Source organism: Ipomoea nil, unplaced genomic scaffold, assembly GCF_001879475.1.
Source record: "Ipomoea nil cultivar Tokyo-kokei standard unplaced genomic scaffold, Asagao_1.1 scaffold1298, whole genome shotgun sequence".
NCBI classification, from domain to species: Eukaryota; Viridiplantae; Streptophyta; class Magnoliopsida; order Solanales; family Convolvulaceae; genus Ipomoea; species Ipomoea nil.
Window position 1 is genome coordinate 381552 of NW_017617726.1, and position 17317 is coordinate 398868.

The following is a 17317-nucleotide window of genomic DNA, read 5'->3' on the forward strand; positions in this document are numbered from 1 at the left end:
AGATGACTTCTCTCGTTTCAGCTGGGTATACTTTCTGAGAGAAAAATCTGAGGCATTCAATGCTTTCAAGACTCTATGCACAAGAGTACAAAAAAGAAAAAGACGAGTCCATCATAAAAATTCAAAGGCTGAGAAGTGATCATGAGAAAGAGTTTGAAAATTCCTTATACTTAGATTTCTGCTCTAAAAATGGAATAGCTCATGAGTTCTCAGCTCCCAGAACAGCACAACAGAATGGTGTAGTGGAAAGAAAGAATAGGACTTTGCAGGAAATGGCCAGAGTGATGTTGCACGCATCGCATCTACCACAGTGTTTCTGGGCTGAAGCAGTGCACACAGCATGTCATACAGTGAATAGAGCTTATCTCAAACTAGGTACAACTAAGACACCATATGAGATATGGAAAGGGAAGAAGCCGAATCTGAAGTACTTCCATGTGTTTGGCACAAGATGCTATGTTCTAATTGATAGGGAACAAAGGGGAAAGTTTGAACCCAAGAGTGATGAGGGCGTCTTTCTTGGATACTCTCCAAACAGTCGAGCTTATAGAGTTTACAACAAACGAACTCAATCAGTCATGGAATCAGTGAACGTTGTTATCGATGATAACCCAGGAGAATCAGAAGAAACATCGGTGATTAATCCAGAGACAGACCTTCCTATCAGTGAGTCATTAGAAACAGCTGAAAAAACCAAACTGCCCGACACACATGACTCATCAGAAGAAGATAAAGAAAGCCCAGAACATGAGAACTTTCTCTCGGATGGTGATGGTAAGAATAAGCCCACCAAAACACAGAAAAATCATCCACTAGACAACATCATTGGTAATCCATCAGATGGAATGAACACCAGAAGTCGGATGAGAAGCAATCTGATAGAAATATCCTGACTTGCCTGCTACACCTCAAAAATAGAACCAAAGAATGTGAAGGAAGCCTTGCAGGATGATCTATGGATTAAGGCTATGCAGGAGGAACTACATTAGTTTGACCACAATCATGTGTGGGATCTCGTACCAAGGCCAGACCGTGTTAACATAATCAGAACAAAGTGGATCTTCAAAAATAAAACTGATGAATTTGGAAATATTGCAAGAAACAAAGCTCGGTTGGTTGCTCAAGGATATACACAAATTGAGGGTATTGACTATGATGAAACGTTTGCTCCGGTTGCAAGATTGGAGTCAATCAAAATTCTATTGGCAGTTGCATGTATTCTGGGTTTCACATTGTTTCAGATTGATGTTAAGACAACATTTCTGAACGGGTATCTGCATGAAGATATTTATGTTGCACAACCTAAAGGTTTTGAAGACACAGTTCATCCGACGCATGTTTACAAGCTTAGAAAATCTCTCTATGGGCTTAAACAAGCTCCAAGGGCATGGTACGAATGTCTGACACAGTATCTGCTACATCATGGGTATAGCCGATGGAGTGTTGACAAGACCTTGTTTGTTAAAACCACTGGAAGTCATGTGACTATAGCTCAGATTTATGTAGATGATATTGTCTTCATATCTACTCTACAGAAATATACTGATGACTTAGTGAAGGTTATGAAGGAAGAATTTGAAATGTCCATGGTAGGTCAACTAACTTATTTCTTAGGACTTCAAGTCAAACAGAGTACTGAAGGCTACTTTATCTCACAAGAAAAATATGCCAAAAATTTGGTCAAAAAATTCGATCTGGAGTCATGTAAAACTCCCAGAACCCCTATCTCCACTTCAACAAAGGTGTCAAAAGATGATACTAGCGCATCAGTTGATAACATAGTCTATCGAAGCCTAATTGGAAGTTTGCTATATCTGACCGCAAGAGTCAACCAGATATTATGTTCAGTGTTGGGATGTGTGCAAGATATCAATCCGATCCCAAAGAGTCACATTTCATAGCTGCTAAACGGATCTTGAAATACATCAAGGGCACAATTCAGTATGGGTTATGGTACTCCAAGGATAGTGAATTCAGTCTAAGTGCGTATTATGATGCTGATTGGGCAGTTAACATAGATGACAGAAAAAGTACATCAGGTGGATGCTTCTTTGTTGGAAAGAATTTAGTCTCATGGCTAAGCAAGAAGCAGAATTCAATCTCTCTAAGCACTGCAGAGGCAGAATATATAGCAGCTGGAGGATGTTGCACTCAGTTGGTCTGGATGAAGCAAATGCTTCTAGATTATGGTCTCACACAAAGGACTATGACACTCTACTGTGACAATGTTAGTGCAATAAATATTTCAAAGAACCCAGTTCAACACTCCAGAACGAAGCATATTGATATAAGGCATCACTATATCAGAGACTTGGTAGAGTCAAAGGAGATAGAATTGGAATATATTCAAACAGATAAGCAATTGGCTGACCTACTGACTAAGCCTCTGGACATAAATCGGTTTGAGATTCTCATATCTGCTCTGGGAATCTGCAGGATTGATCAAGAAGGCAGGATGATGACACAAAAGGAGAGTGTATGGTGGTCACATTCACGGGTCAAAATTACATATTTGACTTCCTTTTTAATCTCTCTTCTGTTTATGTTAAGATATTATCTTAACCTTGGTTACCAAATTTAATTCGCCTCTTTCAAAATTCAAATCATCCATTTAATCCCTAAAAAGGAGCTATATCGTTGTGTCAATCACATTCGCTGCATGCATTCTGACAACCGCATTAAATAGTGTTCATCTCCCTTGGGATTATATATTTGATCGGGTCTATTTTTCTTTGGAGGAAAAGTTCTAAATACTACTTATCTCTCTGTTATTTGGTTACTGATTCTACACCTAGGGTTTCTCTCTGTTTTCCCAAATCACACAACAATGGCGGATGCAGTGAGAAATATTATCATAAAGCTGGGAAGGAAAGTTCATTCACCAGAGACAGCCATGAAGCATGTCAAAACTCTTCTCCAACTCGCTATGAAAAAGACGTTGAAGCTTGACCTTGATCTTCGCGACGAAATCGTGGTCATAGTGTTCTCAGATTACCCGGAATTCTATGCGGATTGGTCCAACGAAAACACAAGTGATCTCTTGATGTTGGCCTCCAAAGCGAGTGATAATGTTAGTCGTGTGGGCGACCATTCCTAAGCCTGAAGATGGTAACCGTGCTGGGGCTTTCCTCCAATATTTCGCCCAAAGGGCTCTGGAATCCGAAGAAATCTCGCGTCGACGGATAGCAGCTCAACCTCTCTATCTTCAAGCTGCACAGAAAGAAGCCACACACCGTATCGAGATTCTTCGTAACAGGTCTAATACTTCTGAAACCCCTATTGAGATATCTCCTGATAAGCCTGATGATTTAATTTCTGATGCTATTGAATCTGCTCTGCCTGTTGCACAATCCGATAATGAGAATGTTTTTTTGTCTGAGAAATCCTCTGTGTCTGATGATCCTCCTCGTATATCTTCTGAAAATTTGGAGTCTGCAAAAGTTGTCCCTAATAGTGATTCTGATGATAAGGTAGACAATTTGAGTCTAGTTGTGTACTCTGCTGATATTGCACGATCTGCTATTCCTGTTTTACCCATCTCTGATGCTGCTAAGTCACCGGTTGAAGTTTGCCCGGTAGATGTTCCTCCTAAGGTGTCGACTTAAATTGAGGTTGCCAGACTCTCAAGCCCTAGTTCCTCTGATCAAATTGAAGGAGTTCTTGTTTATACTTCAACCTCTATAGCTGAGAGCCTTGACCACATCCGTCACTTTGCCTGTTTATCATCTGTTTCTGTACCAGAACCTTATAAAGTCATTCACCCTAATGATCCTCCTGTACAGCTTGACAGTGATGATGAGAAGATACTGGCTGAAGTTTATGGTCCTCAAGCTCAGTTGTCTGGACCTCTTACAGTGGAAGCAACAGCACATCCAGACTCGACTACCTTTAAAATTTGAGAAGTCTCCAAACTTCTTGGCTCTTCGTCTGCTCCTGTGTTAGAAACAAGTAACTCGGTTTCACCAAGCCCAACCGATCATTCTCCATCCAGAGAGACAAGAAAATCGAAGCGCAAAGGGATTCCTGAGAGAGTAGCAGTTGAAACCGGTGATGATAATCTTGATACGGTTCAACCTGAGAAAATAAGGCGATCTGTTGAATCCGTCAAAGCGAAAGTGATCCACCTGTTCAACAGGTTTTCAAAACTCTGCGATCATCTGTCAAGAACAAGGCACCTGCTACGGTCTCCACCACCTCTACCAGAAAGATGAAACCAACTACAAGGTCGAGAGGAAGGAGTGTTACGCCTGATGTCCAAGCTGCTTCGGACAACCCTGACACATCGATTTACAAACCTCAGTTTGTTTCTGCTACAGCTCAAGGAAAATGGTCTACGATGGTTCAGCGATCAGTTGATGAGAATCAGTTGAATTATGTCTGTGACATTCTGCCCTTGCTCAGTGAAGTTGGCCTCCTGAAGACTGTCACTTCTATTTGCCCTTACTCCAAGCTGCTGACCTATAGGGCTGTCAAAGTGGGCCGAAGCCCACGGGTTAGCCCGCACTCGCCCTGCAATGGGGCGGGTTAGGGCCGCAAGAAATTAGGCTCGCGAAAATGCGGGCCTAACGGGCATGGTCCGCGGAGGGCCAGAGCCCGCGCGGGCAAACCCGTGCGGGTTGCGGGCCGGCCCGCGGGCCAAGCCATATTTAAAAAATAAATAAATAAATTATATATATAATATCTTTTTTTTTTTTTTAAAACCATATATATAATATCTTAATTCTTAGGCAATGTGTAGATCTAACTATCTAAGAGTACGCAGAAGGGGAGAAATCCAATAATTCAATAATCCTTCGCCAATTCTTAATTCAATAATTCCTATAATACATAGTTTTTCAGTTCTCCCGTCTCCATCCGCCTCCAACTCTATCAAATAATTACTAAAACTAAATCATCAATTCATACATATTTATGAATTACTAAATCTCCTCCAGGTCTAGCAAACATACATATTTATATATGTATTATACACAGACGGAAATTGTAGAGGGAAAATCTGAAGCCTAGAGAGAAATCGAGTGTGATGTTGAACCCTAGCTTTGATCACCCTTCTACAATTATGCTGAACGCGCGGTATCAATTCGGGAGATTTGGGCGAGGTTTATGGATTTTATGGAAGTTTTCGGTGCCATATTTCAAGCAATTTTAACATGTTTATATACTATTTAATGTTTTTTTAAAAATAAAAATTTAAGTGATGGCCCGCGGGCCAGCCCGCGAGACCCGCAAGCCCGCATGGGGCGGGCTTGGGTTGTATAGTTCCAAGCCCGCGGGCCGGCCCGCCAAAACCCGCCTAATAAAAAATCCGCGGTGGGGCGGGCCTAATGAGGCGGGCCGGCCCGTATTGACACCCCTACTGACCTATGAGTTCTTCTGTAATCTGAATGAGGACATTGACAATCTTTTGGGGACCAGGTGCATGCAGATTTTCATCAGAGGAAAATGGTATGTTTTCGGTCCAGATGTGATTAATGAGTATTATGGTCTAAGGGCTGTTGATGAGGAAGAGATTACGGATTGGGATTTAGTTGCAAGGACCCTTACCGGTGGTCAGACTCCTGTATGGCCTACAGGTGATGTTGATACTCTGTCTAGCTCGAAACTCACCTCCAAATATGTTATTCTGCACCGTATTGCCTTACACAATTGGCTACCTTCTGCACACTTCCATACGGTTGGCAAGCAACTGGCTGCTCTTCTATTTCGAATTGGCACAAAAATGACCATTGATCTGGGAAAGTGGATCTTCTATCATTTCCTCACCTTGATTCATCCAAGGGAACAGAAGGTAAGACTGCTATATCCTAATCTCATCTTTGGAGTTCTGACAACGCAGGGCCTGGTCCCGATGCCAAGCGAGATTATCTGTCCAACTCTGCTCTACAGTGTTAATCCTCGTCTCTTGACTGGCAAGCACATCCGAGATGTTACGCCTGTGGCTGTGCCTCCATCTTCTGAAGCTGACACTCCTGATGACTCGCCACATGCGAGGGACATTCAGCTATCTCTTCGTTTGAAGGCTCGGGTGTCTGAGCTGGAAACTGTTAATGGAATCATTGCGAAACAACTCACTGCAGCCCGTACTGAACTTGCAACTGTTCTGCTTCGTCTGAGCCTGACTGAGTCTGCTGCTGCGAGAACGTGAAATCCAACAGTGATGAACCCTCGAATGCCTGAATGCTTCTTTGTGTATCTTTGGCAAAAACGGGGAGTGATTAAACTCAGCGGGAGTTGTGTTTTTTTTTTTTTTTTTTTTTTTTTTTTTTTTTTTTTTTTTTTTTTGTGTTTCTGTACCTTCTGACCCTGTCTGGGCGTTGTGTTTGTGATGGCCTCATGATCCGCGAAGAATGCTACTTTTTATTTTTGTTGATCATCACGACATGTGTGATGCTATTTCTTAAGAGGTGTATTTCAGACTTTGCTATTTATGCGATTTTTATCTTCCTTTCTTTCTCCATAGTTTTTGGTTTATCTTAGTCGAGTTGTTTTGCCAAATAATAGCCAAAGGGGGAGTTTGGTAGTTTTTTGTTTTTTTCCATAAAACCCCAACATATGATTGGCAATATTATTATGGCAAACTAAGATAGGGTTTAGTTTGGTGTCTGTTTGCTGCTACAGAAGACTGATTGATCAGAGATATCAACAGACGCACTGACACTGAAGATCAGATAAAGGAAGAAGTTTCCAAAAACTCTGAAAGCGGTTTGAAGACTTTTGGAAAGAAAATCAGCGGATCTGTTTTGGAAGGTATGGACCGAATCTCTAAGATTGCATTCTTCACAAATCGTCCTACCATCTACATTCAAAGATATTTTTGGAGAGTGGCTTTTCTAAGGAAGTATAAGTACCCTCATTCGGTCATGAATTAGGGTTACGTTTAGTAAGACTAAAAAGGCACTCCTTGCTATACAGAAGATCACATCTTTGATTATGCCTCTTCTCAAGAATACATGTTCTTGGTGATTATGATGAAGAACTTGAGAAGAACTATCGTTGCTTAAACGAAAGGACGCGAAGATCACTCAGTTGTGGGAACAACGTGGGACTGCGTCATTGAGGCGGACTGCATCAGAGTTAGCTCTCCAATCGAAGGGATTTCGTTGGACTTCTGCATGCGTGGCTCTCCGTCTTCAACAATCCACTAAACCTTTGTAGACTGGGTACGTACCTTGTGTGGGGCACTTGGGTGAGATTCTTGTTTCTCTACCTTTGTACATTGGATTATGAGTTAGTGGATTGGACGCCTCGGTGATCGTCCCCCAGATGTAGATACACACTGTATCGAACTGGTAAACATCGTATGTGTGTTCTTATTATCTGCTTTAGTTTTTTCCTCGACAAACTAATTGCCAATCTATCGATCTGACTGACAATTCACATCTTCGCATCAGTCAGTTCAATGTATCAGTTGCTTATATATAATAATCATCTTAATTTGGGGAAATGCAAAATTATAGTTACATCGGTGAAATATCGTGTCTTGCATGAACATCAGCAACTGGGACCAATAACTCCCACCTAGGGCATCCGCCAAGGGGACCCGTTGTCGCCATACCTCTTCTTCCTTGTCATCGAGGGGCTTAGTTCATTAATAGAGAGAGAGACGAGTATGGGACAATTGCACGACATCTCAATTGCAAGGCAGTCGCCACCAATAACACATTTGTTATTCGCTGACGATTGCTTTCTGTTCCTGCGGGCAAACACCCCCGGAAGTGTGAATATGAGGTATGTGCTTGATACATATGCTACTGCTTTAGGTCAACATGTAAACAACGAGAAGTTCGTCGTATGCTTCAGTGCCAATGTGGGTCAGCAACGCAGAGAGGAGATCACTAATGTGCTGGGGGTGACAGAAGGAAAACCTAATGCCAAATATCTAGGACTTCCCTCTGTTGTAGGAAGGAAGAAGAAGGAAATTATGGGGTTTGTGAAGGATCGTATATTGGGAAAGATTAGAGAAGTTGGAATGCAAAATTTCTGTCGCGAGCGGGGCGTGAAGTGCTGTTAAAAAATGTGATCGAGTCTATGCTAGTGTATGCGATGATGGTCTTTATGCTGCCCATGGGTCTGTGCAAGGATATTGAGACTATTCTGAACGAGTACTGGTGGATAGGAAGAGTAGGGCATGGGAAGGGGTTATGGTGACGTTCATGGACTGGCTTAAGCGTTCCAAAGGCAAGTGGGAACATGGAGTTTCGAAAGTTACATGAGATGAACAAAGCTTTAATTGGCAAACAGGCGTGGCGCCTTATCACACGACCCTCATCTCTGGTAGCTCGTGTCATAAAAGGTAGATACTACCCTAATGGTACCTACTTTGATGCCAAGGACGGGTGCAACCTGTCATTTATCTGGAAGGGGATGTTAGCAGTAAAGGAGATGCTTTAGCAAGGGTGCAGGCGGTACATTGGTAATGGGGCCAATATGAGGATTGGACTGGATCCATGGTTACCAGTGCATGACTACCCGTACGTGCAAACCGACTTGCATGAGTCTGTATTCGAAGCCCCCTTATCCTCGCTCCTCAACATACAAGGAACGGGGTGGGATGTGGAATGTGTACAGGATGTATTCTGTGAGCGTGATGCAGGCTTGATCTTGAATGTGCCGATCAGTATAAGGAAGCCATTGGACGGCTGGTATTGGTTTTGGGATTCGAAGGGGACCTACACGGTGAAATCGTGCTATAAACAGCTCACATTGATCCAACAAGACTCCCGGCCATGGCTGAAGATTTGGAATGCGCAAGTCCTGCCCAAAGTGAAGACTTTTTGTTGGCAGTTGGCGTCGCGCTATCTACCAACCACAGAGGCACTGATTGCCAAGCATGTGGTTTGCTCGCTGTCGTACCACATGTGTGGAGTTACAGAAGATATGTTTGTCCAATGCCCGCAAGATGTGTCTGCTTGGACTAGCTTGGGAATGTGCACGTACTCGACCAGTGAAGATGCCAGCGACTAGTTTTTCGACTGCATTAATGCCATGAATGAAGAGGTACGTGCTAAGTTTATGATTATTTGTTGGGACATCTGGACTGCTAGGAATGAACATGTCTGGAAGGGGGTGGTGTTTGATCTAAATAACTTGTTGCTGAGATCCTTGGTGTTCTTGGAAAACTAGAAATCGGCGAACTTGCAGACCACGAACACATCTACCAGCACTGCCACGGAGAGATGGTCACGACCGAGTAGAGGAATGCTGAAGCTAAATACGGATGCGGCTCTACAGAATAGCTCCAGTTCAATGGGCCTTGGTTGGGTTTTAAGAAATGATGAAGGCAGGTTCTTGGCTTGTAAGAATATGTGCATGCATAGCAATTATACGGTGAAGGAAGCTGAGGCACTGAGCGTAAGGGAGGCTCTAAGTTGGCTACTGGGCATAGGCATGGGAAATGTGGAAGTTGAAATGGATTCCCAAATTGTTTTTAATGTTTTGCATTCGTCTTCGTTTAGTTCTTCTTTTGGTTTATTAGTTGATGACGTTAAAGAGTTAGCAGCCACGATTGGTGGTGTTGAATTCTTTTATGCTAGATGGAATGCGAATTGTGCCACCGACACTGTTGCGCGGGGGGCTTTTCTGTGTCAGATTGTGGGGAGTGGTTTTATACACCCCCGCACTTCCTTGTTAATTGTCTTTGACTATGACTTAATGAATTAGCTCTTGTTTCTCAAAAAGAACACTAGAAGATAACTCTAAGAATTGCAGTTATTACAAGTAGTATCTATTCTATATTTTCTCTAACTAATGCAGTTCAAAGAGTCAATATCTCACAACCGAAGTTCGATCATGTGACCTTTCCTCAAAGAGAGCCACAGAGGTGTCATTTGAGCACAAGATGCTTGAAGAACATTTATATTACATCTTTGGATATATAAAATAAAGAAGACCATAAAATAATTCTAAGAATTGCATACTTAGTCAAAAACGTGTGTGAGATCATCTCACGGACTCTTGTCCGTGAAACAGGTTAAGTCAAGTTGAAAATGTAATATTTATACTGAAAAATATAAAACTAATCAAGAATAAAGTGTTTTTTATTTTACATTTTAATTTAAAAGTATTACATTTTTTTAAAAAGTATTATATTTTCCTGTATAAGTAACAAAACACTTTATTATTTATACATATTACATTTTTTGGAACATTTTTATTTTTACCCGATCTGTCTCATGTATCTTTCACAGAAGAGTTACTCAGGTACTTATTTCAATCGACTATGAAGATGTGTATTGAACAATAAATAAAGTAACACAAAATAACATGGATGATAAAAGGATGGGATCGAAGAAAAGAATATAATAACAATAATAATAATAAAACTTATAAAAGAGCTCATCCTCTACAAAACAAAAAGTGAAGACAGAGAAAAGGCATGCAAACATAAAGTTGCATGACTTGAAAAAGAAGCCGTACTACACCTGCGAGGTGTGTGTAAAAGAGGGGAGATCTCAGCCGTCAGAATCTACCGGGTACAGCTACTACTCATCTACTCCCTCCTCCCTCGACCAGGGCAGGGCACCATCCCCCTCCCCACCCCCGCCCCTCCCCCCCTTAAATCTATGCTCTTCCTCATTAAAAATCCAAATTACTAAGAAGATAATCTAACCAACTTAGTTTATTTACGTAATAATCACAAAATTACGAATTTGATTTTTAATAGGAGTGATATTAATTTCTTGGTTTAAGCTAATCATAACAACTTAAGTTAGTTTATCTTTTTTGCGTCTCAAGACCATATAAAAACAAAAATTTCAAAATTAACAAATAAATGAACCATGACCATGGTGCCTGTTTGAGCCGGTAAAGAGATTTTTGAAAACAGCAAACACAATTCTCTCCCTTTTACAAAAAACTTGGAGGAACTTGCATATAGACTTCTTCATGAAGTGTTACGCGAAGGAAGACACTAGAGATGCCAAGTTGATGAGTAATCCATTATCGCACAGCTGCAATGCTAAGAACTGTACTGACTGTATGACAAGCTTTGTGATAGGAGCAAAGACATCAATTAGGTCAAGTCCTTCTAGTTGAGAGTATCGTTTTGCTACCAACCGGGCCTTGTAGTGCTCAACGGAACCATCAAGTTTGTATTTGATACGGTAAACTCATCGACATCTAATAGCGAACTTACCAGGCGGTAGAGTTGTCAAAGACCAATTGTTGTTAGCTTCTAGGACTAAAAATGAGTTTTGTTTTGCAAGACTAAGGTAGGGGTACGATCGATAAGATAAGCAGTAGTTAAAACACAATTGTCCCAAAATTTAACGGTAGTCTTGCTTGAAAGCGCAAAGCACGTGCCACATTAAGAAGATGACGGCGCTTGCTGAAGGCAGTGAATAAGCCGATTTACCAAAATAATATATATATAATCCTGATCATATGAGAACCACTCCCTAGGTGAGAACTTGTGGACAAATTCAAATCATTGATTTGTAAGATCTGGATGATAATTCAAGTAAAAAATGAGTGGGGTCATTTTCAAAAATATTACAAATTTTTAAAATGAGCGGAGGCATTTTCCTAAATATTACTGTACTAAGTTTTGTTTATTTTCAACCGTTAGATCTACTAGATCAATGGTTTCAATTTGTCCACAAAATCTCACCTAAGACATGGTTCTCACCTGATTATCAATATTATATATATATATATATATATATATATATATATATATATATATATATATATATATATATATATATATATATATATATATATATATATATAATATATATATGAGTTAATACCATCTGAGGTCCTCCGAGTATAGTGGTTTTGCCACGTTTAGTCCTAAACTTTCAAATTGACCATCAGTGGTCCTTCGACTTTCAAATTTAACCATTCGTGGTCCAAGTTAACCACATATGGTCCTTCAAGTTTCAAAATTTAACCAGCCATGGTCTTCTTGAAAGGACCATAGTTGGTTAAAATTTAATAGTTGAAGGACCATGGGTGGTTAACTTGGACCACGAATGGTTAAATTTGAAAGTCGAAGGACCACAGATGGTCACTTTGAAAGTTTAGGACTAAACGTGGCAAAACCACTATACTCGGAGGACCTCAGATGGTATTAACTCATATATATATATATATATATATATATATATATATATATATAACTGAAATATGGAATTTAATTTTAGAAAATTAATTTCAACCAGAGCTTGGTACAAAGCCAAAATTTATTTATATAAAATAAATAAAATAACAAGGAAAGGGTTTTTTATAATTTGAATATAAACCCAACAGAAAGAACGAGGAAAGATCCAAATCATGTATAATACACATTTTCTTTAAAATCGATTCTGAACCTTCTGAGTGTGTTAGGATTGTTACGTTGTAGCGTCGGTCTTCTAAGATAAAATGGATCATGGTTTAAGGTTTGAGCACTCAAATGAAAAATCGGGCGAACTAGAAAAAAGATCGAACACTTCGTACTATTTACGGAAGTGTTGGCAAAATATTTCGTAACAAAATGATTTTGAGAGTGTAAGAGAGAAAAATCAAAATTTTTTAGAGTTCAAAATCCAACAGCCAACTAAGACTATGTGGTCTAATGGTACTCGGGTTGGACTTCCATTTGGAAGGTTGTGAGTTCAGCCTCAATGGAAGCGTTATTGGCACTTTGTGTAATGTAAACTAATATATATATATAGGAGATGTAAACTAATACCGGGAAAAAAATTATTACTTAATTATAATAATAATAATAATATATCTTAAGTGTAAATATATATATATATATATATATATATATATATATATATATATATATAGAGAATAAAGTTCAAATGCGTCTGGGTCCGTTTGGATCTTCCCGTGCGGCGGAATTCCAGAATACACCAACAGTGTTAACAATATGCACCAACAGTGTTAGAAAAACACACCACAATGAAATGCAATAAAACATCACAAAATACACAACAGACTCAAAAAAAATACACCATATAACTCACCACCCCCAATGGTGTATTTCTGAACAGTGTATGGTGTTTTTGCTCACACCTAATGGTGTGTGTTTGGTGATGCAGGGCTCTGTTTACTCTGTTTTTTGTGGTGTATTTTCCTAACGTTGATGGTGCATATTTGTTGAACTATTGGTGTTGCCGCACCGTAAGAAATCGCCACACCGTAAGACACTACCGCACCTGAACTCGCCTATATATATATATATATATATATATATATATATATATATATATATATAGGGAAGGGATCAGGTGCATTTGTGACTTTCCGTGCGGTTGTGCAGTGTATTAATGTGCGTGAGTTATATACTTAATGTGCGTGAGTCGCGTGCTTAATGTGCGTGAGTGTGTAATGTTAATGTGCGTGAGTTTTGTACTTAATGTGCCTGAGTATTGTGCTTAATATGCGTGAAGTTTGTGTTTAATGTGCGTGACTTGAGCTCAGAATTACGAACTCAGAAGGAAGCATAACAGAAAAGAAGGTGGGTGAAGCTTTTCTGATTGTGTGTGAATGGATGGATATATGTAAACGCACATATGGATGTTCTGATTTTATGTTAAAAACAAGACAAAATCCATTCCTTCACCACTTCGAAACAAAAAAAAAAAAAAAAAAAAAAAAAAAAAAAAAAAAAAAAAAAAAAAACAAGAAGAAAATGCAGCAGTGAATGCGCATAATTTTCACAGCAGTGGATGAAGAACACACTCACGCACATTAAGCACACAACTTATGCATCATAGGCACAAGACTCACACCTTAAGTACAAAACTCACGCACATTAACATTACACACTCACGCACATTAAGTACAAATCTCAGACACATTAAACAAAATACTCACGCACATTAATCAACCGCACAATCGCACGGGAACCTTACACTATATATATATATATATATATATATATATATATATATATATATATATATATATATAAAACCAAGCATAAGTTGAAATATGACTTAAAGATAAAACGTGTTTGTTTGGGCATATGACAAATAACCACATAGTGTAGAAATTAAATATTTAAAAATTGAATGTGATGGGTAACCAAAACGAGAATGCCATGTATTAGGAGTGGTTGTGGTTAATGTAGTAGATTGCGGTGTATCACTAAAGAAATATAAGCCAATGTGTTTATGGCTCCGACCAATCTCCATCTTCGTTGAAAGGTCTTGAAACACACAATAATTAGGAAAGAAAATGATAAATACAATTTGAATACTTTGCTAATTTTTGCACAAATAGCAAGTTAAATTTAAACGTAGGGACATAAAAAATATATATCACACTAAAATTTAGGGATATACGAGCATGACCAATAGTCCTACCATAGGCAAGGATTGCATTACCAGTAGGAATAGATATATCTGTCACAATGTTATTATACTTGGGCAATAATTCAATAAAAAATAGAGAGATTTAAACAAATGTAATCAATAGCACCTATGTCAATAACCCATTCATTTGAAATATTAAAAATAGAAGTTAAAGCTAGAGAGGTACCAACTAGGTTTCCTTTAGGCTCCTTTATCGATTATAGTAGTCAGATTAATTGTTGAAGTGATTCGGAAGGAATATGTGAAGTTCACTGCTCCGCCACAAGTTGACTATTAGTGGTGAGCCGAGCATGAACATTTAGGTGGCGGAACTAACATGTTTAATTCATCCCAAGTGCACTCAACTAATTATGGTACTATGTTATGGATACATCGTGCTTGGAATACGTCGCTATACGCTTTTCGATTTCATAGATGCGATGTCCATTCATGGTAGAAAATCAATTTGGTAAATTTGTCCAAGCGTCGCGACTTATAGGACCATGTTAGCTAGGGACGAGTGTATTGAGTTGAGGATCCATGACATCACCATATTGTTTACGCAAACAAGCGTGATGGAGATGGCCAACATTTGACATTGGAAGGGATTTGTCAACAAATAAATAAATAAATAAATAAATAAATAAATAAATAAATAAATAATTGTTGCACCCTTTTAGCGCCATGTCATATATATCGTCCGTGTCCAAGGATTGTACTTATCTATGTGGTGAGAACATTGCCAAAGAGCTTTGTGCCCCTACTATAAGAAGAGGGGAAATAATAATACGGATTTTCGGCATCGGAATTGATGATGAAGGGTTGTTGCTGAATTGCAAAACCATGACCAATGTTGATGGTGGATTTGTTCGGAATAGTGGATTCAGCTGGGAAAGAGTTTGTAGGTGTTGTTGTAGCCAATCTTTGGAGTCTGGAATGTAATGCCAAAAGGAAATCAACAAAGATTAAGAAGCATTGAAAGTGTTGGGCGGAGGCCCATGAAAAATCAAGTGTAGCAATTGATGGCTAGAAGATTGTTGGGCGGAGGCCCATGAAAAGTTGCGTCTTCACTACGAGCTGTAACTTTTGGTGTAATGGTTAGAACCAGACCGGTTTAAAATAGGTGAATAGATTTTTGACAATACATATTACCCAGTTTGACAAATAAGTGACATTATGAAACTAAATAGTAAAACAGAAGAAGTATGAATAAAAATTGTAAATTAAAATTAAAGAAAAAAAGAATTTGATTAACATAAGAGGGAGAATTACATTTGAACATGAAATTAATTAAAATCCCTATGTTATATTTCAGTGCTAGAAACTAAAAAGAAATATAATACTCCTACATACGTACTATACTAAGTAGCAAAACAGAGGTTGTGAAGATGGCGGACATCTTTTGAGCTCTCAAATGCAAAAGGGTATCGATGGGAGGGTGGCTTAGAGCCAGAGAGCTCCGGCGTCTTTAAGGAGAGGGACGAGGGTGCCATTGATATGACAACCCATGACAGTGTCGATCCCGCCCAAGAATCTTCCGCCGACGAACACCGCCGGGACGGGCTGCTGCTGGCCGGGGACGGATCCCGGCAGGTTTAAGAGGAGGTCGTAGATTTCGCGGCCGTGGGCGTCGCGGTCGAGCTCCACGATGGTGGGGCCGACCCCAAGGCCGAAGAGGAGCTGCTTCACGACGTGGCACATGCAACAGCCGCTGAGGGTGAAGATCACCACCGCATTGCCGGAAGCCAGGGACTGGACCCTCTCGTATATTGACTGCATACTAATCGATCTCCTAGATGACGACTCTTTAACCATCATTTTTCTTTCTAAGAAATATAATATTTGAACTAACTACTTTTACTTTTCTTCTTCTTGTTTTTGTTTGTGGTGTTAAAGAAATGGTAATGAAAGAAAGAGAGATTTAAAGAGGGAGAAGGAGAGAGTAGATCGGTTAGCCATAGCCCCCCAGAGAAGGGGACAGTGGTGTTAGTTCAGAGACAGAGAGGGAGGTGAGGGTGGTAAGTAGCATACTAGCAAGTAGCAATAGCTTATGAGTAAAGTGGTAACAGTAAGTAGAAGTAAGTGAAACGGAAGGAGAGCTGATGGGGTAAGTAGTGGCAGCATTTGCATTTCAACAATCACTTTAATTTATTATTATTATCAATATAATTTTGCTGTCATTAGGTGAAAGTCGTTCGACTATTTGAGGTTATACTTTGACTAATCATTAGTGTTCTAAACAATGATTCAGCAAAAACCGAATCTCAACTAAAAGTATAAGTTGATAAATCGATCAGTAGGTTGCTCATTTATGTTTATATATTGACCGAATTTGGTAACATAGTTAACTTATTGTCCAATATTAGTTGTGTGACTTGATTAAACAACCAATAGAAGTGTTTGATTAATTAGTTTTTTGTAACAGCTTAGCTTATTGTTCCAAAACGCTAAAATTCAAAAAGCTGCTCAAAGCAGCTTTTTCAATAAGCTTTTTAAGAAATTCATTTTTGCATGTAATCAGCTATTAAGTAATAGCTAATTTAATAAATATCTCTCTACAATCAACTAATGTTATTAACGAATTAAACCCACTAATTCAACCAGCTAACAGCTATTTACCAAACACCTCCATTATATGTTAAACATAAGCTGATTGTGTTTATTTTTTTTTATTACAAAACACATTTTCATATATTCAGTTGAAATAAGTACTTAAGGTAACTTCAATTCTCAGAGATATCTTCTAATCTTCTTTATTTTATATATTAGAAGATATCCGATAAGTCTTCCGTATTGTTTATGTTTTAATATTAGTTTATATTCTTAGAATATAACATTTGGATAAAGTTTCTTCTTGTACCAGCTAGGCACTTGAGAGTGGTCACTAACTGTTACACAATCTCCTTTTTCATTTTTAAATTTTTTACGGAGTATTTTAAATCCATGTTAGCACAACAACTTGGAAAAAACTCTATCACCATGAATATAATGCCCTTTAATTTAGCCCTCATAGACATTGGGTTATA

The 17317-nt window shown here is 39.0% G+C and overlaps 3 protein-coding genes across 3 annotated transcripts; 2 read left to right on the forward strand and 1 right to left on the reverse strand.

The window, feature by feature from the left end:
• The first annotated feature begins 2827 nt into the window (after window positions 1-2827).
• Window positions 2828-6145, forward strand: LOC109184954. Its single transcript, XM_019334949.1, has 5 exons — window positions 2828-3032; window positions 3076-3566; window positions 3612-3854; window positions 4136-4492; window positions 5426-6145. The coding sequence occupies exons 1-5, from the start codon at window positions 2828-2830 to the stop codon at window positions 6143-6145; spliced, it is 2016 nt and encodes a 671-aa protein (XP_019190494.1).
• Window positions 6146-8985: 2840 nt separating this feature from the next.
• On the forward strand, window positions 8986-9660 carry LOC109184955. Its single transcript, XM_019334951.1, has 2 exons — window positions 8986-8997; window positions 9124-9660. Exons 1-2 carry the CDS (start codon window positions 8986-8988, stop codon window positions 9658-9660), a joined length of 549 nt encoding a protein of 182 aa, XP_019190496.1.
• Window positions 9661-15514: 5854 nt separating this feature from the next.
• LOC109184965 (glutaredoxin-C9-like) lies at window positions 15515-16106 on the reverse strand. The gene has a single exon (XM_019334960.1). The coding sequence runs from the start codon at window positions 16104-16106 to the stop codon at window positions 15735-15737; it is 372 nt and encodes a 123-aa protein (XP_019190505.1). The 3' UTR covers window positions 15515-15734.
• Between the last annotated feature and the right edge of the window lie 1211 nt (window positions 16107-17317).